At 41.7% G+C, this 23792-nt stretch overlaps 1 protein-coding gene across 4 annotated transcripts in view; it reads right to left on the bottom strand.

The window, feature by feature from the left end:
- TMTC4 (transmembrane O-mannosyltransferase targeting cadherins 4) overlaps positions 1 to 23792 on the bottom strand; it is a 105677-nt gene that overhangs the window by 13451 nt on the left and 68434 nt on the right. For all 4 annotated transcript variants that reach the window (XM_068267990.1, XM_068267989.1, XM_068267992.1 and 1 more), the window contains exons 10-15: positions 23157 to 23359; positions 17296 to 17467; positions 14287 to 14418; positions 12746 to 12825; positions 7516 to 7623; positions 7282 to 7423 (exon numbers count right to left, since the gene is read on the bottom strand). In XM_068267990.1, coding sequence (XP_068124091.1) covers positions 7282 to 7423; positions 7516 to 7623; positions 12746 to 12825; positions 14287 to 14418; positions 17296 to 17467; positions 23157 to 23359 — 837 coding nt within the window. The remainder of the gene's footprint in view (positions 1 to 7281; positions 7424 to 7515; positions 7624 to 12745; positions 12826 to 14286; positions 14419 to 17295; positions 17468 to 23156; positions 23360 to 23792) is intronic.

The raw sequence follows: 23792 nt of genomic DNA, 5'->3' as shown, positions 1-23792 counted from the left end.
AGCCAGGCAATTTGCATTGTTTAAAAGTAAAGAAATAGGTCAGCCTCCATATCGCTCTCACTTTAGGTGTGCTTTAATGAGAGAAAATGATCTCTCCCATTCTCATGAGAAATATACCAAGAAAAGGTAGTGAGGAAAATTCTCCCTAATGAGGACAAGTGTTTCACAGAAAAATCTCCAAACATGCACAATTCCACTGACCCAAATTAAAACCTGTATCTGCTGTCTAACTGACCAATTTTCATACGTTCATTCCTAGATGAAAAGTTTCCTGGAAAATGGATTGGTTGTCGTGGGCCAGTTGAATGGCCCCAAGGATTACCGACCTGACCCCCTTAGACTTTTATCTTTGGAGTCATCTGAAGGCAATTGTCTATGCTGTGAATACGAGATGTGCAGCATCTGAAACTACGGATAGTGGAAGCATGTGCTAGCATTTCTCCTGCGGTGTTGCTATCAGTGTGTGAAGAGTGGGAGAAGAGGGTTGCAATGACAATCCAACACAATGGGCAGCACATTGAACACATTTTATAAGTGGTCAGAAGCATGTAAATAACTCATGAAAGAATAAAGTTATGTTAAAACCAAGCACACTATTGTTTTTGTTGTGAAATTGCCAATAAGTTTGATGTGTCACATGACCCTCTTCCTATTGAAAAAACAAAAATTGGATTCAAAATGGCTGACTTCAAAATGGCTGCCATGGTCACCACCCATCTTGAAAAGTTTCCCTCCCCCCCACACACATATACTAATGTGCCATAAACAGGAAGTTACTATCACCAACCATTCCCATTTTATTAAGGTGTATCCATATAAATGGCCCACCCTGTATATTGGGGCTCCTCTCTCAAGTGCAGCAGTGCCCCTTCCATTCCTTGTGTCGCTCCCCATTTGCAGCATTTTTCTTTCACATGTAGCAAACCCTATTCCTTGTCCAGGTGCCCCCTTGGGCTGCAGACGCCCAAGGCTCGGGCCTGGGAGGCCTTTCCAGAAATCCGGTCCTGGTTCTCATTAGGGAGAACTCTCCTCACTACTAGTTAAATTGGATGCTATGATTGCCAGTGGATGCACGACACTGGATGCCATGATGGATGCTGGACATGCGATGCTAGATGGAGTTTTAAAGTGGACCTGTACTCTTGCACAGGACAGAAGGAAAACACAGAGAATGCATCCTGTATGCATTTAGAGAGTTTAGCCTTCTCCCTCATTTGTGTCTAATCACAAGTTGTAATTTGGAAGCTAACGTCCTCCGTTTGCTGCATCTGTTTTAAATGCAAGTAGCGTAATCTGCCAGTGTTTTGGGCTCTGCACATCTATGCAGCTGGTCAACTCGGGAGCAGCCTACATTTGGAAGCGCTGCCATTTTCTTCTGTTGTACAAACTGTAAGTCTACATGTGGCTAGCTGCATTCATGTGTATCAGTTTTTATTCAATTTATGTAAATTAGGGTTTAGTGCATAGGCTGCATCTGACTTGTATTTAAGTCCCAGGAGGGGGGGGGGGGTGCTGCACACCTCTGTTGGTTTCATTTAAGTTGCAGCTTGATTAAGAGTGCTGCCAATTTTTTCCTATGCTAGAGTGATTGTAGATATGCAAAAATAAACCAATAAAAGAAATGCATCAATTAGCACTCTGTTAGTTTTCAAAGCCACTTGAGGCAGATAAAACGGGCTGCCTAGAAAATAAATAAATCAACAAATGATGTTTTTTTCCAATAATGCTGGCAGCTTTAGCTGGGCTTTTTACTGGACCTAGATTGTGGGGACACTTATTTTCCCTAGCAGACAATATACAGTTGCTGAAATATAAGCATTCACAAGCTTCCACTGACATGTGTAAGGGCCTGTTTCCACTACACGCAGATTCTGCATGCAGAAAACTGACTCCAATGAATGTCTATGGGAAATCTGCATCAGAAAAATTGCGTTCAGTGGAAACAGGCCCATAGACATTCATTGGAGTCAGTTTTCTGCATGCAGAATCTGCGTGTAGTGGAAACAGGCCCTAAAGGCACCGGCTCCCTTGCACTCACTGCTGTGAATGTTCACAGAATACATCTTACAGTATTCATTTACAAAGAGTAGACAATGGAAATAGAATTCCCCTTTGTGTAAATACAATACTACTATAAACTGAAGTTAAAACAAAGTAGCTGGAGAAACAGACATTAAACTTGAATACTGGTTTACTTATTGCTCTTCTTTTGTAGATGTAGTTCTGAGATAGCACAATGTCACTAGCTACTAGACTTTTAATGTGGTTAGACGATAAACATGAGTACTAGACAATACACTTTACATGGCCAGAATATCAAATGTTCAACTGTGCTGTGTAAAAAAAAAAACACAACAAGCTACTGGAATTTCTTAATTGGAAGAATTAATCCTTTTCAACCTAAACTTCCTTTCCTGACTGTAACACCTTTATTCATTAAGCATTCTGAATGTTAGACGAATAGGTTGTGGATTTCATTACTTCAAAGGGGGGCTTTTCTGTCCCAGTCATTCAGCAGGGTACTGTGAAGGGCTTCATTAAATGTGTTTTTAATTTACTTATCCATGTGGCAATACACTTCAATAAGGGCAATCCAACTTAAAGTAAACATATCAGGTGTAAATGTGAGTAAAATTATGGAAGTTTCAAATATTTGGGTAAAAAGCTGGTAGAAAGCTCACACTATCTCTTCGTCATGTTTATAGCGTTTTCAAATCAAGAAAGCTGGTTTCTGATTAGTAAAGAATTTTACTTTAGTAGTTTTGTGTAATTACAAAATGAATAAATATGAGCTTTGTTATACACCGTTGACTTTGTGAAGCAAGGAAGACAAATGATGCTAAGGTTATCTACATAAACAAAATGTTATATCCCTAATAATAAAATATCATCCCACCATTAGAAGATCTGCATTCAGTACAGTCTTACAAGTTATAACACAACATTCAAAGAGTCATCCACTAAACTAACCATCTTTTGTATTCACACAATGTAACTGATGAATGTAGCACAATGTAATTGACGAATTCTGTCCAATTACATGCAATAGACCATAGCAAATCATTTAATGTAAAATACAGTTTCTGAACATTTTTGGTATGTAAGAATTAGGTTGGAAAATAAGGTGTTTGAAAGCTGGTCAATTCAGTGTCTCCCTATGGCAGCATTCACACTGCAACTTTGAGATTTGCATAAGATCACAAACGTACTGCATGCAGCATTTTGGGAGTCATCACGGTGAACAATCATATTTGCTAAGCACTTAGCATTAGCGTTTTGTAGTGTGGACCAAGTATCACTGTATCCCCCAAATTTAAGGATCATGGGCAAGAATAAAAATGATGCATTAAAATGCCTGCTGATGGTGTATATCAAAACAGGGTACCGGGTAAATTTGGGCACCGGGTGATGCGGAAAGTAGAATATTGGCAATACTACCATATTCTATTATTGGGCACTGGATAATTGAAATATTAGAATATTGGAAATGTTACTGATATTCTATTGTCTCTTTAACTTACCTCTCACACTGACCCTCCCTCTATATACTCCTAACACTAACATACTGCTATCTGAACCTAACAATAAAACCCCTTAACTATCACTAACGGTAATCTACCACTAACTATGCCTAAATACGCACACCTACTACTGTCTAAGCCTAACCCTAACCTACCCCTACCTACTCCTAACACTACTCTACACCCTACAGACGAGCATCAGATCACTTACTCCCTTGATGCCATCTCTGCTGCCCCCTGTGCTTTGGCTATATCCTCCATCGCCCAAATTGTCTACTGTGCACTGCTATAGCACCTGTAGCATTTACTTTGCGCCCAAGTATCCAAGCGACTGCAAGCGCCCACATTTCCTGCACTCCTGCTGCTGTGCATCTGCTGAAATAATCAAGGGATCATTTGATATCATCTGAGCTTGAGGTTTTCTGGCTTATTGCTTTAAAAAAACAAAGTTTAGTAATAGTCCCTCAGGCACCAAGAAAATTAATTTTCATAAATACATTGTTGAAAATGTCTGATCTGCTGGAATCTGAAACTTTCCTCTTACCTTCTCTCAATCCCATCCATACTGTCACGAAGCACTACACCCCTCCATGTCCTAATCTATGTATACACTTAAGATTTTCCACAGTCAAAAACTGTCATTTGTAACTCTCATTATAAAATAAATAAGGAAATATGTGTACAGCTGTCTCCTGATGTCTTTGGCCTCCCTCTGCAGTGATCTACAGTAAGAATATTTGTACAGCACTTAAAAACGGTCACCCAAAACAATCGGGAACAATCATTTTCAGGTTACAATTTTCTAAACTATGTACATAGCTTTAGCTGGAGCGGGTGAAAGTGCAATGCCTACAGCAGCAATCTCCCTTCTGTCAGCATCTCATGGGAAAGATAGATAGATCAGATATACAAGTTTATGTAAAGCATGTAAAGCACTTTTAAAATACTTCTACCTGAGAGCACTGCTTTTAAATGGCTTAAATGATTGAATTCTACATATATGACCACCCCTAGCTGGTTGCTCTTATTTACGTTTTAAACTAGTGCATTTTATGCTCAAGATAACCTTTTCAAACCGATATCCTGCAGACTTTACAGCACTTTCAAACTGTAAAAAAGGTTGTGCATGGATTGTAAATTTTGTGACATTATCACTGTTTAATTTTCCAGGGTGATAAAGAAAAAGAACTATAGGCTGTTTCAGACAGAAAACACTTTTATGGTGTAGATTTTCGTATTGCCTCAGAGTGGTTTAGGCTAATTTCACACCAGGACGTTGCGTTAGAGGGGGCGTTAAGGTTGCATAACGTCCCCCTAACGGAACGCCTGGTGGTGCTGGATCTGGACGTCAGAGTGAGCCGCGTTGTGCAGCTCACTCTGGCGTCAGTGATGCCGTGATGCGCACTCTTGTGCGCATGCGGCATCACGTGGTCCCGCCGGCCAATCGCCGCACAGAGCGGCTGCTCCAGGAAGTAAACACTGCACGTCATAACGTGCAGTGAATATTAATTAGCCATGTGCCTGGCCGCTCTCCGCTCCTCCCCCACATTACTGAGCATGTGCAAGCAGTCTAACGCGGCTCAGCCGCGTCCAAAGTACTGCATGCAGTACGTTGTCTTGTGACGCAGCGTTACAATGTAACGCAACGTCCACACTGTGAACAGCCCCATTGATTTTTCATTACTGTGCGGTGGGCTGCGTTACAGGCTGCTTTAACGTGCGCCTGTAACGTCCCACTGTGAAACCAGCCTTAGTGTTAAACTTAAATTAGAGATAGGAGCTGAGCAGAATAGCGGCTTGGATCACAGAACAGTTCTTCAGTTAAAAAAGAATTCAGAATTATTCATCAAACAAGGCATAACTTCAGTCTTTGAATGGAGGAAAAGGATTCCATCCCATGGTGAAAAAGTAATCTATTTAGTTGTCAGTTCTCACACCCCAATCTGCTGCAATGCAGTTTCGTGCATTCTACTTTTCAGATACATTCATATTATTGAAATATCACTGTTTAATTTCTATAAATCTGCATTGTTAGAAAATATGCCACGCTCTTCAGCAAAGACTTTTGAAGAGAACCTGAGGCGAACCTTGGGTGAAAAATCAAATTCTTGCCTAAGGAAAGGGAAGCCAAAAAGTTGCACCAGGATATGCTAATAAGGTTACCTTTATTAATCACATAAAAGTATTAAAAAAACATAAAAACAGAGTAAAGGGGGCGGTGTATGGCCGCAATAAAAAATGTATAGTGCCACAATAATTGCATATGTTTGTATCTACCATCAAGGATATATGGGTAATAATGACAATAATTGCTCCCAATAGAAATACATCTCATAGATAATCATATAATACACCAACCATCAACATAAATAACATTTGAGAATATACAATCATAAAATAGTACGTGTGTTCAATGAAAAGAGAAATAAAGTGCAACAATACATATATTACTCTGTGCAGCAGAGCAATACTGCAAACCAACTGCGCCTGCAACGGCGCATGTATAAAGTGCAAGTGCTGTGCAGAGAGAGCCACCAAAGATATAGGAGGGAATGTATTGCACTGAGCACAGTGCAAATAGAAAAGTCATCCCAGTGAGGGAAAGAGTGAGCTAGAGAAGTGACCTCCACAAACAGAGAGAGGTGGAGAAAGCAAGTAGCATGTGAAAAGGAAATGATATTGTATCGGTAAAGAATGAGATGGTGTGGAGAAGGTCTACTACCTGGATTGAGATAGAAAACTAGCGCACTACACCCCGTCAAGTTTTTTAAAATATTTTTTAATACTGTCATGTGATTAATAAAGGTAACATATTAGCATATCCTGGTGCGACTTTTTGGTTTTTGTCCTTTTGTTCATTTGTCTATATTGACCTGTTGCACAGGATATTGTGGTATTTTACAATATAATTCTGTCATTAACGTTTGGCAGTGCTGACCTATAGCTTATTGGTTGCCTAAAGAAAGGGAAGCCTCTGAATCCTACAGAGGCTTCCCACGCTGTCCTCCAGACACTCCGGAACATTGGGGCTGCACTCCACTTCTGGCACAAGCATGGGCGTGTTGCACCCACGCAAGCTGTGGCACAGCTGTGCCTGGACAGTAGCACAGAGCCGCTTGTGCACAGACCACTTTGGGGGAGGGGGGGAATGCTCGACTATGGGAAACCAGAGGACAGCATGGGGAGCCACTATAGGATCCAGAGGCTTCCCTCTTCTTAGGTAAGTATGGGTTTTTCACCTGTGGTTCAACTCGGGTACACAAGCCAGAGAAAACTTCCTTCAAATAGGTGGGGTTTGAACAATTTGGCTGAAAATTGAAAGGAATACTCAAGTTTGTCAATTTTTTTCACTTGTTTGTTTTTTAAAGGTATCACCAATTCTTGGTGAGGTATACCTTGGTGGGGTATATAAAGGAATTTATAAAGAACAATAATTTCTCTTTTTATTGGTAAAATGTGCAGTGATAATTAACTGTAAAATGCCATATACATTTTTGGTACTTAGTTTGCACTATATAATAAGATAACATTTAAACATATGCAAGCATTAAATATCAAATACACGCACGCACGCACGCACGCACGCACGCACGCACACACACACACACACACACACACTATGTGAATTAGACAGGAGCAACCACCAGAAAAGAAATAAAAAGTACCATGTGCATCAGAAGAACTAACCAGCCAGATGTTACTTTTCAGAAAACATCTAAAAATAGGCAGATATTCTGCTGGAGCCAGCCAGGACACCTACCAATCGCCCCAGGTTGTAGTAACAGTCTGGATATTTCTTTCTATATTTGATAGCAGTTAAGTAGCTTTTTTCAGCTTCTTCAAAATGTTTAAGGCTGTTCTGCACAATGCCTAAATTCATCCACGCAGCTGAAAAATCAGGCCTATAATCACATTATAAAGAACATGTGTTGAATAAGGCTGGTAATATGAATATAAAAAAAATATAAAAATCTCACAACCAATTTGTCCTTACTGGATGGAGACAGCTCGTGATAAGAGTTGTTCTGCCTCATTAAGCTCTTCTTTCTCTTTCAGTATGTTGCCAAGGTTGTTCATTGCATGCACATATTTTGGATTCAACCTAGAAATTCCAATGGATAACAGTTGATTATTTTTTTGTTAGGATAGAATCACCATGTTGGCAAGAAGAGTTGGAACTGTTCCAGTTTGGTCATCATTGTTACTCGAGTGATCATTTATTGTGGGTGTACTTGTATGAATGAATGGGGTTATATATGGCAGTGGAATAGAATGTTCTACCCTAGAATTAAGGATTTCATTTTTTTTTAAGATTTCATTACACAATGTTCTACATTAGATTATGTGTATATTTATTAATAAAGTCATCCCCATCTTGAATAGAGTGTGTTTTATTATGCATTTTCAACTTTGATTGGTCACACTCTGGTATTGATCTGTTGTTTCATTCAGGTTATTAGGTTGTAGGATCCCTTTTTTGATCACAGTATAATTTAGTATTATTATCAAACTACTTTATAACATACGGTAAATGTACAGTATTTTCCCATCAGACTTCTATTGTTCCTGGGCCAAAGCTGGAGACAGAAGATTACCCAGTAGAGCACAAATTTACACACCAGGCTGATGCTACTAGTATAATGATCTGATATTCCAAATTTGAATATGCCTGTAGGTTCTTTTATTGAGCATGCAGTGGTTCTGGATATGCAAGTTAGCCAAAATGGTGTAAAAAAAGGAATCACCTTGTTCAGCTCATTCTCCTTAAAAAAAAAAAAAAAAAAGTATAAAAGCCCTTGTGTATCTGTAATGGAAGTGTGGCACAGCAGTATGTAAGCTGGATTTTGAATACACACACGCTGACTTGATCGCATCTGTGAAGGAACTTATAACTGTAAATACATTGTTGCAAGAAAGCACTGTTTTACCCTGAATAGTGATACACTACAAGTAAAAGATCTTCAGCCCCATATCCTTACCTTTTTAACCTTGAAAAGGCACAGCGAAAACACACCTTAACTATAAAGCCAGCCATACACTAGCCGATTACCCGCCGATCGACAGCAGATTCGATCACTGGGATTGAATCTGCTGTCACATCAATCACGCTAAACGCTAAATTTCGATCTATTTCATCCCGAAATAGATCGATCCCGTTGATCGCTCCGTGCAGGAAATTACCGTCGATCGCCCGCGGGTAGGGAGCGCGTCGCTAGTGGCGTACGATCGACGCAGGTATAAATTACCTGAAGCTGGCTCCCGGCATCTTCTCCGCATCACCTCCCGGCTGGCATCTTCTCCGCATCACCTTCCGCATCACGGCAGGCATCCGTGTATAACTTCCTGTGTCACTGCGGTGACAGCGGAAGTACAAATAGAGGGCGCTCTATTTGTACTTCCGCTGTCACTGGAGTGACAGAAAGTTATACGCGGGTGCCGGATGTCGTGATGCGGAAGGTGATGGGAGAAGATGCCAGCCGGGAGCCGATGTGGACAAGATGCCCGGGACCAGGCTTCAGGTAATGTATGTGGGGGGGGGGGGGGGGGGGAGGCGACAGCAGCAGCTCAGCAGATGGTGAATCGGTTTCAGGCTGAAATCGATTCACAATCTGTTTGCAGTAAAGGCAGCCATACGATCCCTCTCTGATCAGATTCGATCAGAGAGGGATCTATCTGTTGGTCGAATCTGATGGCAAATGGACCAGTGTATGGCTACCTTAAGGAGTGCTAATGCATGAGATAAACAAATAAGGAGAGATTTTTCATGAGATAAAAAGTTAAGGAGAGGTAACCACTTCAGGACCACAGGCTTTACCCCCACCAAAGACCAGGCCATTTTACACAAAAATGGCCACTGCAGCTTTAAAGGACAACTGAAGTGAGAAGAGTATGAAGGCCGCCATTTTTATTTCCTTTTAAACAATACTAGTTGCCTGGCAGCCCTGTTGATCTATTTGGCTGCAGTAGTGTCTGCATTACACCAGAAACAAGCATGCAACTAATCTTGTCTGATCTGACAATAATGTCAGAAACACCTGATCTGCTGCATGCTTGTTCAGGGTATATGGCTGAAAGTATTAAAGGCAGAGGATAAGCAGGATAGCCAGGCAACTGGTATTGCTTAAAAGGCAGTTAATATGGCAGCCTTCATACCCCTCTCACTTTAGTTGTCCTTTAAGGGCTCGCTGCAGGGCCACACAACTCACCACACAAGTGATCCTTCCCCCCCTTTCTCCCCACCAACAGAGCTCTCTGTTGGTGGGGTCTAATCGCTCCCCCAATGTTTGTTTTTGTTTTTTTTTACATAAATATTTATGTTATTATTTTATTAATATATTTGTGTATTTTTTGTGTATTTTTATCCCGCTCCCTCCCCCTGCCAGCCAATCAGCGTGATCAGTTGTCATAGGCTTCAGCCTATGACAGTGGATCACTCCCCAGCCTATGGAGGGGACAGCCGTGTCACATGGCTGTCCCCAGTACAGCGCTGCCTTAGAAAGCAGCGCTGTACGAGGTAATTAGATGTGGTTTCGCCATCTAACAGTCTCCGGGCGGTGATCGACACTGGGAGACTGAAGGCGGAGATCCGCCTACCAAGCAGGAGATGCGCGCACAGCGCGATATCCTGCAAAATGAAGCCCCAGGACTTTACGCCGATCGGCGTTAGGCGGTCCTGGGGCTGCTGCCGCAGCCACACCAATCGGCATGACGTGGTCGGCAAGCAGTTAAACCATGAGTTATGTCAAATAAGAAGAGCTAAACCATGAGTTATGTCAAATAAGGAGAGCTAAACCATGAGTTAAGTTAGATAAGGAGAGGTAAATCATGAGTTAAGGAGAGATAAATTGGGAGTCAATAAATAAGGTGAGATAATGCAACAGAAAAGCTTTGTGAATCAGGCCCCTTAAATCACATAACTCATGATTTAGCTCTCCTTAACGGACTTAATTCATTGTTTAGCTCAGCGTTTTTCAACCGGTGTGCCTGTGTGCCGTACAGGTCTGGCCTCTCGCCAGACCTGTACCTACTGTAGGGCGCCGGAGGGGGGAAGCAGCGCTAGAAGGTGGGGCAGTGGAGGCAGCGGTGGGGAGGGGGGAAATATCCCCCCCTCCCTCACCTGGGACCCCTCCTTCTGCCTCTCTCCCCCTCCATTTAGCGGTGGCAAGTGCGGCTCGGCGGCGGGGAGGCATGCGGAGAATTACTCACCACTTCCGCGTTCCAAGCGCCGGCAGCGTCATGTCGTCAGATCTCCGCCTTCAATGTCGCTCACTGTGCTTCCTGTTTAGCGGAAGCACAGTGGGCGGCATTGAAGGCGGAGATCTGTGACGATATGCCGTTGCCGGCGCTTGGAACGTGGAAGTGGTAATTCTCTGCATGTCTCCTCGACGCCAAGCCCGCACTTGCCACCGCTAAATGGAGGGGGAGAGAGGCAGAAGGAGGGGTCCCAGGTGAGGGAGGGGGGGATATGTCCACCCTCCCCACCGGTGCCTCCACTGCCCCTCCTTCTAGCGCTGCTTCCCCCCTCCTGGGCATCTATACTGGGGGGAACTGTACTAGCTATACTGGGGGCAATTAAACTAGCTATACTGGGGGCAACTAAACTAGCTATACTGGGGGCAACGAAACTAGCTATACTGGGGGCAACTAAACTACCTACACTGGGGGCAACTAAACTAGCTATACTGGGGGCAACTATACTAGCTATACTGGGCACTATACTGGGGCACTACCTACCTATATTGGGCACTACCTACCTATACTGGGCACTATGCTAGCTATACTGGGCACTATGCTAGCTATACTGGGCACCATGCTAGCTATACTGGGCACTATACTAGCTATCTGGGCACTATACTAGCTATCTGGGCACTATACTAGCTATACTGGGCCCTATACTAGCTATACTGGGCACTTTACTGGCTATAATGGGGCACTACCTATCCATACTGGGACTATACTAGCTATACTGGGGCACTATACTAGCTATACTGGGGCACTATACTGGGGTAACTATACTAACCATACTGGGGCAACTAAACTCCCTATACTGGGGCAACTATGCTAGCTATGCAGCCCCCCCCCCATAGCACAGCACTGTCCACTAGGTCGCCCAACCAACACCCCCCCCCCCCCCCCCCCCTCCCGAGAAAAATATGGTCAGAAAGTGTTCCCCGGGCCGGACAAGGTTGGGAACCACTGGTTTAGCTCTCCTTATCTAACTTAATTCACGTTTTAGCACTCCTTAACTGACTTAACTCATGGTTTAGCGCTCCCTAACTGACTTAATTCATTGTATAACTCTCCTTAACTATAAAGTGTAGTATAACTCTCCTTAACTGATTTAAATCATGGTTTAGCTCTCCTTATCTGTTTATCTCATGAACTATCTCTCCTTATTTGTTTATCTCCTGCATTAGCACTCCTTACAGTTAAGGTGAAAAATAAGTAACCATTGTGAATCAACCCTATTGTGCTTCATTTTATGCTAAGCACACATCTCAAACCAAAACTCCACTATGTGTAACCAATCCTCCCTCTTTAGCACATGATTGGTCAACATGGGGCAAAATGGCTAACACTCTTGCCATAAAGCAGTATGGTATCAGGGTTAAAGCTCCGTTTTCTCTCAAATTGGCCTTGGACTAGGTTTGTGACATCAGACCTGGTCTATTATGGGACATTAGCTTGTACGTTCCTGTGAAGGACAGTAAGTGACATGATCATGTACTCTATAAAAGCACTGTGGTAAAGTGTCAGTGTTTTATAAAACACATCATAATTGGCAGGAAAAAGCTGTGAAATAAGCATGAAGGAGTAGAGCAGGCAGACACAAATACAACGATAATGAAGCAGTCTGACACTGGACTGAATATTAGCTATTCTTCTGCTTACACAGAATGCCAATTTACTTATTTGGCTGTACTTGGTGTCTCTGAGAGCCAGCCATTTTAAAACAATATCCAGTTTTTGTGCAGGTGACACGGTAGATGGTATCACAGCATGCAATAAACCATGACTAAAATGGGAACGTTCTGTAATGAGTAGCTTTGGGAACCTTTCCTGTATGATTGCATGCAGTGTATTATTAGTGCTCCCAGTTTTGTTGAATCCCAAGGTTTGCAAGCAGTAAAATGAGTTGTATGGTGATGCTGTATGGATGCAGGTGTTTACTCCAATAAACGTGTTAATAGAGAATGAAAAAAGCAAAATAAAAAGTATGTTACCTTACAGCCTCTCTGTAGAATGTAATTGCATCTGTTTGATGGCCACGATCTGCTAAATTTTTGCCCACATTGTAATGTACCTGTAAATGATTACATTTGTTTTATTTCAACTTGCTATTAATGTTTTAGAAGTCATATTATCCTTAAATGCATATCATCAACTTTAAAGGACAACTGAAGCGAGAAGAATATGGTGGCTGCCATACTTCCTTTTTAAACAATACCAGTTGCCTGGCACCTCTACTAATCTATTTGGCTGCAGTAGTGTCTGAATAACACCAGAAACAAGCATGCAGCTTAACTTGTCCAATCTGACAATAATTTCAGAAGCACCTGATCTGCTGCATGCTAGTTCAGGATTTATGGCTAAAAGTATTAGAGGCAGAGGATCTGAAGGAAAGCCACTTGATATAAATTCTGTTAATATATACTATTTACACAATGCTAAGTGAGTTAAGGGCTCTTTCACACCAGAGGCTGCGGTAGAAAAGGCTGAAAGTCAGCCTTTTGCTTAACGCCAATACATAGCGTTTTCAAAGCGTTTTCAAAGAGTTTTACAGCCCATATGAAAACGTCCTTTTTTTTTTTCTTCTATAAAAATAAGTGAACAAGATAGCTGTAAAACGCTTTGAAAAGGCTTTGAAAACGCTGAAGTTGGCGTTTTCCATTGACTATCATTGAAACGCCAACAGCCAACTTCGGCTGTAAACAGCCCTGAAAAAGCTCCTGGGGAGCGTTGAAACGCAACGCTCCAAAACGCCGAGTTAGATGTGAAAGGTAAAATGAAAGTCTATGGACTTTCTTTTACCTAGCAAAACGCCAACTTCGGCCGTGGCGTTAAAACGCCGAAAAATCCCTCTGGTGTGAAAGGGCCCTAACAGAAGAAAAATCAACATCAAATCCATATTTGGTGTGACTACCCTCTGCCGTCAAAACCACATCAATTCTTGTATGAAGATAGGGCTTTTGTAGGAATATACTTGGGTGTATGATTAACCAGTTATACCAAACAGAATTATGTGTTGCATGGGGTTCTGTGGCATGAAATGTAGTGAATAAGTTTATATGGAATGTCCACAGTGGAACCAGCATTACCTAGATAGAATTAACCTTTCACCAATGGTGATTTTAGTAAATTAAATATTCTACTGCATTTTGTTAAACATATTTGCTTTGCTTGATTAAACAAGCCATTTAGTATCTACTTAAATTTTTCAACCAGCATATCCAGTCTACCCCTGCACTACATTTTGAAAGGCATATTGCTGTAGTGCTTTAAAGCCAAATATGCAGTATGTTTAGCTGTGGGAGAGGAAAGGAACAGGACAGAGATCTCCTTTCCTTTGCATGATACAGCACCCCTGGGCTCCCGGGGTACACAGAGAGAAACCGCAAATTATATTCAGCCAGTTCTAGATTCCTGACCTACATTCAGCTCAGCAGTTTAAGACTTTAAAATCAAAACACTTTTAGTTTAAAATACAGGGTCACTAAAATGAAAGAAAAAAAAAGTCTGTCTATTAGATAACACTCAAACTTACTTTAGCATTTAGTGGACACACAAAAAGGGCACTTTGAAAGAGAAGTTCTTCTGACTTCCACTGGTTACTTCGATGGACACAGCGCAAGACATTTATGGCCAGAAGTCCCAATACAGCGAGAGTCACAAGTTTCTTTATTTAAAAAAACAAAAAACTCAAAAGCTGTGAGTCATTCAACACTGAAATAAATTATAGAATGCCTTCATTTTCACACCATACGTACAATCTATTTACTGAAGTTCTCCTGAGCTGGTGATCATGAACAATACAAATAACTCTGCATTTAGGCCTGGGACCCACTACAGGAACTTAGGAAATCACAGATGTGCTGAAATGTGACTGCGATTCTTGGGGTGATCACAAATTGGCTACTACAGCCACTGATGCAATGCTGCGACTGGAACCACTCCCATAGGGCTCCACTGGTGCAGTGCTTTTGGTGATCTGGAGTGGGTCCCAGGCCTTAAGAGTTATTAGTATTCTGTTATATTAACTGGCAAACTTTGTGACCTTTGTTTGGATACAGAACCATACTGAGGGCTCTTGTCATGATTGCATTCATGAGCATGCACCCACTTCTGGGACATTTTTTTAAAGGTTCTTGCTACAGGTTTGTAGATATGATTGCAAAAGAACCAAAGGAAATTTTCACCATCCATGTCTACGCCTAATATAAATTTAGAATAATGATGTTTGTTAGAGAGTTTAAATTTTTTGCCACCTACCAATGTGAGGATGGTTACTAAATGCAGACTTAAATTGAACCCGAGGTGAAAATAAACCGATGAGATAAACAATTATATTTATCCTACTACTCGTAAAAATGACTTTAAAGTATCCCATGGTTTTCTTTTATACTTAAACATTTACAACATAGAGTGACTGTCTCTAATCAGTGGCAGCCTATTAAGTGTCCTACAGTTAGAAAAAGGTCATTAGTTAATGTATTTTATCTCCCCCTGCTCTTAGAAGTTGTATTTTGCCAGGAAAACTATTATGGCTGTAATTTGCTTATCAGTGATGTTTACTATATTCCCGACAAGGTACTGACAAGCCAGAATCTGTCACTTCTAAGCCTAGAAATTAACTATTTCAGGCAGAAAAATAAAACAAGTAAAAAGGCCTGGACGTTTATCTCATCGTGTCACATGTCGCCTCGGGTACACTTTAAGGTAGCCACATACAATGCAAGTTTATTTTTCTTCTGATCGATTTTTATGCTAGATCGAATATTTTGAAAAACAGAGCCAATCTACCACACAATTATGATAGATTTTTCCAAAAATTAAACATTTTTCTATTTGATTTTCTTCAACACAGCCAATCAGATATTTATCAAAAATATATAAAAATAATTCATGTTTTTTCTTGATCAAAAGAGAAAAAAATTATTTCTCATTTTTTCTAGTGAATCGATTAATGGTTATAAAAACAAACAAACAAACATGAAAATCGATCGATAGTTCTGGTTAAATCATGTATGGCCACCTTTATGCATTTCAGTGTGCTAAAGAAGTTACATCCAGAACCATGATATGGATAAATCATTTTTCACTGCACTGTAACTGTCTGCAAAAGGATTTACCACTAATGCTCGGCATACACAAGTCGACCTGGCAGCTCGATTAGCCGCCGGATCGACTCCCCCCCACGTCCCCGCGGGTGGCCGGATCGATTCCCGCTTGTCCCCACGGGCGCTCCTTATCTTCCGCTCGATTCCAATCAGACTGGCCGATTGACTTGGCTGACCGCATTGACTGACCGCATTGTTCCCCCCATTCACCCTGCCTGATCGGTGACACTCCACTGGGTGCTGCTTTGCGTCCCCCCTCCCCCCAACATTACAACAAAATGCATCACTAGTCTGGATAGCTTGATATGTAGTTGAACCCCTAGCATTAAAGCTAATAAATTTCAGATACTAGATTTCATAGCATTTCATAATTGTAAGCTTATCCCAACAGCTATTTTTCTGTAACTTTTGTTATCATTTATATAACAATATAATAAACACACATATAATGAAATATAAATAATATAAAAGATAATAATTTGAGATTAGAGATTTTGTAGTACTTTCGAATTATAAATCTATTCCAACAAATATTCTGCTGCCGCTCGGGACCCCCAAAAGCATGCTACACCTCAGAGGCTAGAATGGGCAGCCCTACCAGTGCCCTCACCACCAGAGAAACCACCCACCACTACTAACTTAATTAAATGCAAAAACACACATGGAAAGGCAATGCTAACTCATCAATCAGAACCTGCAATTATTCTGGTCTGCAGAGCACAGACAGTCAGCAAATTATGCAACTGATGTATGCATGGGCTGAACCAAATTTACCATCTCCCCCATGCTAAAAGGAGACCTTCGGCTTCATATTGAAATATGGCAGTGGGGGCAGCCAGTCTCCAGACCCCGTCCCACCACTAATGTTACCTGCAAGTTAAAGAGCGGTGGCAGATCTCAGGCCTCTTCCCCATATTGCTCACCTGTGTTTAAATATAGTGAATAGAGGCACTCACACTCATGATCATTAGCAGCTGAGGCACTTTTTATTGACCTGAAGAATCGGGTCAGAACCCGTGAAATGTGTTGTCTTATGTGCATGAATAAATACTTTCTGTTAAGCTTGGTTTGTCCTAAGAAGGTAAGACTATATATTGCTTATCTATATAATAGTTCATAGTTGATAGTTATTCTTAAGGGCGCCTCCACCAGAGTTTCTTAGAGTGCATTTAAATATAAACCAAAAACAGACTGTCTCTAGGCATAAATATTGTCTATTACCCCACCTCTTTTTTCCTCCCTATTCCTTTGCATTGTAAGCTCGCAAGGGCAGGGTTCTCTCACCCATTTGTGTCTTGGAATTTGTAAAGCTTCACAGAAAATAATAAATTTGCCACATACTGTACTTCAGCCAGTATTCACTAAAAAACAAAATTATTTGTTCCTATTATTCCTATTATTTTAGTTTTGGGATATCAGGATATTAAGATGCTTACCTTTCTGTTGAGCTGCCTACATACTTTGCTATAGCCATATGTAAGTAACATACAATAACCAACACTAGGTAGATACAGGACTCTTTCAGCAATAGCAAATCCAACTCTGAAAAATAAATTACTTGCTGGAAGAAAGGGTATAATCAGAAATCCCATTCCCATAGTGAGGATTCTGGAAAAAAAACAAATAAAAACGAACAATGCTAATTATTAGGCAATGAATAATACTGATTAGGAGGCAGGGGCAGGGAAGTTGGAGATCATAATAATTTTCTAATGTATGGCAACAAATATCTTATTTTGTACATATAACTTTTTACAGCATTTATTGGGGCAAATGGCATAATTTTGGTATGGCTTTACTTTTTTTCTTGTATTTTCCCCTTTATTTTGGCTTGGTGCTCACTGGCAGGCTGCAACTGTCTCTTCAAGAAGGGAGGGCTATGTGGATAGCACTGTGCCAGACCTTCTCAGGACTGTGGCCATGAAACAGAAGTAATGTTAGCATGTGTTAGCCCAGGCATGGGCAAACTTGGCCCTCCAGCTGTTACGGAACTACAAGTCCCACAATGCATTGCAGGAGTCTGACAGCCACAGTCATGACTCATAAAGGCAAATGCATTGTGGGAGTTGTAGTTCCGTAACAGCTGGAGGGCCGAGTTTGCCCATGCCTGTGTTAGCCCCTAGCTTTCATATCACACACCCACACACTACCAGGTGTACACTCGTTGTCTTGGATCACTTGGAGTGGTGATCTCTAGCTCTCCACAATATCATACCTCTCCTTGGCCCATATGCAATAAATGTTTTCTCCTTAGTTTTCTCATAGGAGATTTTTTTTTTCAATTTTCTATTTAAAATAACTTTTCAGCACTCTGCGATTGAAAAATAACTATCAAATATTTTGAGCATTTTCTTGTTTGCTAGTGGTTGATTTTATTGACAAGTTTGGAATTATGTCCTGGGAGTAAAAACTCTAGCTCATTATCTCCTTATACCTTCTACAGGAACTTCAGCAATGTCTTTGCACTTGCGTGCTGGGCTGCCCCTCACCTTTCTCGCTCTGCTCCATCCACAGACCTCCAGCATCCAGCCCATTTTTAGCCTCTGCCCATTGGGTGGACCCAACTTCACCAAAGTGGGGTGTTTGTCACTCCATTCCTCAAGCATTTAATCATAGGGGTACACAGTCAGGCTCTACTACATTCTCCCCTGGCAGACTTTCATCGTGCAAGAACTTCAGGCGGCATGGACCCTGGGGCGACATCCTACCTGCACCCCCTCCCCCCCCGGACACGATATAGCTAGTGTAGTGTCCCCGAATGCCTGCTCCCCCCTCCCTCCCCAGCGGCCGCTGCTCTTATCTTGTGAGCTGGCGGTCGCTTCCTGTATGTCCCCTCCCCCTCTCCTCCGTCATAGAAGAGAAGAGGTCTTCAGTCACAGCAGCGCAGAGAAAACAGAATAGCAGTTCCCCTGGTAATGGCGATATAAAGGAAAGGAACTGCTATTCTGTTTCCTCAGCACAGCAGCCGGGTCTCGCTGCTGTGATTGAAGGACATCTTCTATGATGGAAGAGAGCGGGGGGGGGGGGGGACATACAGGAAGTGGCCTCTGAAGGTAACAGAGCAGCAGCCCCTGGGAGGGAGGGGGGGGGGGGGGGAGCCAGGCACTGGGGGCAACTATACTAGCTATGCTGGGGCAACTATACTGGATATACTGGGGCAACTATGCTACCTATACTGGGGCAACTATGCTACCTATACTGGGGCAACTATACTAGAGCAATTATACTAGCTATACTGTGGAAACTACACTAGCTACACTGGGGCAACTACACTAGCTATACTGGGGCAACTACACTAGCTATACTGGGGCAACTATAGTAGCTACCCATACTGGGGGCAACTATACTAGCTACCTATACTGGAGGAAAGTATACTAGCTACCTATACTGGGGGCAAGTATACTAGCTACCTATACTGGGGGCAACTATACCTGGCTAACTACCTAGCTTTACCGAGGGTTAAACATTTTTAAGGCAGCAAAAAGTCTAGACAATACATCACTGCAGTGAGAGCTGATTCAAACAGGCTTGGAATGGTCATGCTCTCTTCTCCGGCAATAAGATTCACATTCTAATAAAGAGGGCTTTAACAGTATGAAGGCATCGGAATACTGGGACGTGTGGGTAGATGAGTGAGCTGAGACTTTTGACCAGACCTCAGAGCTGTGTGATTGTCTGTGCCAACAAACCAAATGGTCCAAATACTGGAATAATAGGATGGTATTGGTAGCCTAGTTATGTATGCAAAACCATACATCTGCAGACTGCAAGTCCTGCACTTCAATTGTGGTTCTCTTCACATCTACCCAGAGGTATTTTTTTTCTTTAGCTGGGAGAATGTCTCCCAAAAAGGTTTCTGGCTGCTCAACTGAGTACTACACCTTTATAACTGAAATAGCATCATTAAAATGAGCAACATTAGCATGAAATAACTAATACAAGTTAGAGAAAGGAAAAAGTACACCAATAAGACTATCCTGTAACAGCCATATTTAACTGCAATATAAAAACACAATACACATGTGGGTTAAAGGATTTGGTGGAACAGAGATGCAGTAAAGATTAGCTTTAAATTGGGGGCGTGGCCAGCGCGCGCTGATGGTGGACGCCTGATCACAGAGCTCCGCATAGCAGCTACACAAAAGCGGCTAAAAACATGCCACACAGCGGCGAAATTCACCCAAACTTGACGGAGGAGGAGATGGAGACGGAGGGGACAAACAAGCGGAAGAAAAACCCGCCTAAGTTGCAGAAGATCCCCGACATGTTCTCACAGCGACAAGCTAGATATGAGCGTGCAGGGAAAGATGGCGCCGGCTCCCAGCTCACCGCTGCAGGCGCAGACAAAGCAGCACTGCACAGATCCTCTACACAGGCCTATGACACGGAGGACTCGGGACAAGATACCTCCTCTCCTACCTGCAGAAGCCCAGCAAAATCAAGAGCTCGCCTGAATGACACCCAAACGACAGATAAGGTAGGACAGGCTGACAAGCGGGCACAAGCAGACACAGAAGCTGACCCTGATTTCTCCACTTTCCCTGCCTCAGAGCAAAACGTCTCACAGGCTTACATCCCTGACCAAAAGCTTTTCAGACATCACAAACTCTATCCAGCAGTCTATTAGCTTACTAGGGGACAGAGTAGCTGACAATGAGTCACAAATATCTAAGCTAATCTCTGAGCACAATAAACCGGTAAAAGCCATAGATCACAACCTAACTGAAAACGAATCCATGAAAATGAAGATGGCAGACCTAGAAGACTGCAATCGCAGGTGCAATGTCAAATTCAGAGGCATTAATGAATCTATAGACAACAGCCATCTGAAAGAAGACGTCATACAATTAGTTAAATCTGCTTTACCGTGCTTTTCAGAGGTTGAATACACCATAGAGAGAGCCCACAGGCTTCCTAAGCCAGCCTATCTACAGGAAAAGATCCCGCGTGATGCGATCGCATGTTTTCAATTCTTCCATGTAAAAGAAGCCCTGATGCTCTATATGAAACAACATAAGCACCTGCCGGACCCATATAAAGACATTCAGCTATACTCTGATCTGTCTCAATATACTCTGATGAAGAGAAGATCACTGACGCCAGTAACAAGATTTCTGAGAGAGAGCCAGCTACCCTATAAATGGGGATTCCCCACTAAACTAATCCTAATCAGAAATGGGAAGACCCATATAATCAACAATTTGGAACAGGGACTCTCCCTACTCAAATCCTGGAACCTCCAGATCCCGGAGAGCTACCTAACTGAATCCAAAAAAACTCCTCCCGCCAAACTACCAAAAACATGGCAAAATAAGACCTGAGCTGCAGCGGATGAAGTTACACCCTGACCTCTGACACCATGTGCTTCAGCCAGATAACACATGGTTCTAACCCCCCACTTAGATCGAGGTTGTACCCCGACTCTAAACTAGAAAGATTAGCTTTAAATTATATCTTAAGAGTGTATACCACACAAACTCCTGAATGGGTTTCAGTGCATCAGCTGCTGATTCTTGTTGCTTCACAAATACGTCAGGGTAAAAGTTTGCACAGTGAAAACTGAATTAGCATAGACTTTTGTCTGAAATGTGTTTCATGATTCCCAGGTCACTTCATCAGAGGCCAAATAATATAGTAAAATGTCATGCTATGCTTAGTCCAACCGGAAAAGTCTGGAAATCAGATAAATCAGATTATACATAGGTACCAACCAGGTATGACATGGTAAGAGGCTACCAATAATCATGTCACTATCTCCAGAACACGTATCAGGCAATGTGTGCCATTGTATGCCGTGTGCGCGGTCACACTGCAGGGCACATGGAGGCTGGCACTTTTTGTGGCTCACACGCAACTGCAGGCCTCTGGTATTCTAGGCTGATTTCCAGTAGCATCTTCCCAGGCAACATCAGGATGATACCTGTATATAATCTCCTTTTTACATGTGTAATAAATGTTTGATGTGGGCTGGGGTGTTCACTATCTCAGGCTAGGTTCACAGTGGGACGTTGCCTGTAAAATAGGAACACAACGGAATGTAAAAGCAGACAGTACATTATTACCTGACTGTTGTGTGGCATACAGTGAAGCATATGGTCACTGAAAAGTATGCTTTACTGTTAACTTGTGCATTTTGCGGTAAGAAACTGCAAGCAGTGCATTGAGATGCCGCACGCCATTATACCGCACCCTCTACACAAAGGTGGTGCATTGCAGTGTGGTAAGACATGCTACAAAACGTCAGTTACATCGCAATGCAACACACCACTGTGAACTTTGCCTAATTGCTTTTATAAGCACTTGATTTGTTTTCCAATGAGTCTTTTAAACCATATGTGTATTGTTTCTTTATAATTGCAAGGTTTCTTTATAATTCTTTATAACTGCAAGGTTATTATTTACTAGTTTGTATTTATTTTTAATATTATGTTCTGAAAACCAGCTGTCTTTATGACTTAATTTTTGTATACATATGTTACATGCTGTGTCTAAAATCCAGTTGTCTCTGACCCACAGCTGTATACTCCTGCCTGACTGCCTGATGAAGCGGGGTCACGCCCATGAAACGCGTTGCAAAAATTGTAGTGTGTATGAATAAAACTTTTGTTACACATTCCTTCTGTCGTGTCCTTTGGAGTGGGTAAGAGTCCACCTCCACCACTTCCACGTTTTAAACATTTTATATCTTTTTAGCCTTTTGGCACCTCTGTTCACTCTTATATGTTTCTTTATAGTGTATATGTATAATCACAAAAAATGCCAAAAAGACAATAAACATGTGTTAAATGAATTTACAATGAGGTCATTATAGTTCCTATAAACTTAGGCAAACAGCAAAAACTAGATTTTGCCATGTCTTAGAACCTTCCTCCAAAAGAAATCCCCCCCCCCTAAATCTTTTTTCCCCCACTTGTACCAGTATGACTTTGTCTGTCTTTTATGCATAGTGATCCAATTGCCATGTTCCAATATAGATCTCGGGAGCTCAGTAATGGGTAGAAGTTCATGTGCAAATTATGGTATCATCATCCTACATGAGTCAGGTAGTAAGAGGTTTTTTGGGAAAGGACAAAGAAAGGAAGCCCATATTACGTTAATGGTCATGAAGGCCAGACATATACTGGCATGGCACACTATTCAGAAGCTGAGCCAGACAACAGTATATGTTATCAAATAAAGCAATAAAGTGATTTTACTGATTATTAACAGTGTCTAGAAATGCAGTTTCATGGGCTCCTGGCACCCTACTGATCGAAAAAGCCATGCTGCCATTATTTGAAATACACAGAGAACTCACCTTCTCGTTTGGCCATTATTGGAGAATAAAGCCTGGTACATTAAGCCAAACAAGCAGAACCAAAGTGCTGCTGGTGCCATTATCCGAAAATCGCTGAGAGATTTAATAAGAGGTATGCAGCCCATCGACCAATCAAAGCACAGCCACCAGGGGCACAGCAGCAGCCATCCATTTAGGGCATAATAGTAATTATAGTTTATTACCTGTCATTAAGAAAAAAATATATTTCAGTGATTTTATTCAATGTTAACTGAATCAACAGTACAGGTGTATCTCTTTGTATATGATCACAAGTTAAAAATAAAATAAAAATAAATATGATTTCTCAAGCCAGCATTATTCTGATGCAGCACAATCGAACAGATGTAATGCATACTCATGGTGGTATGTTTTTATTTTATGCCATTTTGAAGAACAGTTCTATAAAGCAATATCATGCAGAGAAAGAAAACATTTTCTTTTTTTTTTTTTTCTGATTTCAGTGCTGTTACAGAGCTTTACACAAACAACAAGGTTTATATGCAAAGCCACCTCATGCAGGGTGGTTTCAGATAGATAATCAAAAAGTACACAAACAAATGATGCATAAGTAGACAAGAGAAGTATTGGCGGCTGAAATCCAAGGCTGGCATGCTT

The sequence above is a fragment of the Hyperolius riggenbachi genome, chromosome 2 (genome assembly GCF_040937935.1).
Source record: "Hyperolius riggenbachi isolate aHypRig1 chromosome 2, aHypRig1.pri, whole genome shotgun sequence".
Lineage (NCBI taxonomy): Eukaryota > Metazoa > Chordata > Amphibia > Anura > Hyperoliidae > Hyperolius > Hyperolius riggenbachi.
Note: the sequence above shows the minus strand (reverse complement) of the source record. Positions and strands in the feature narration are given on the sequence as shown.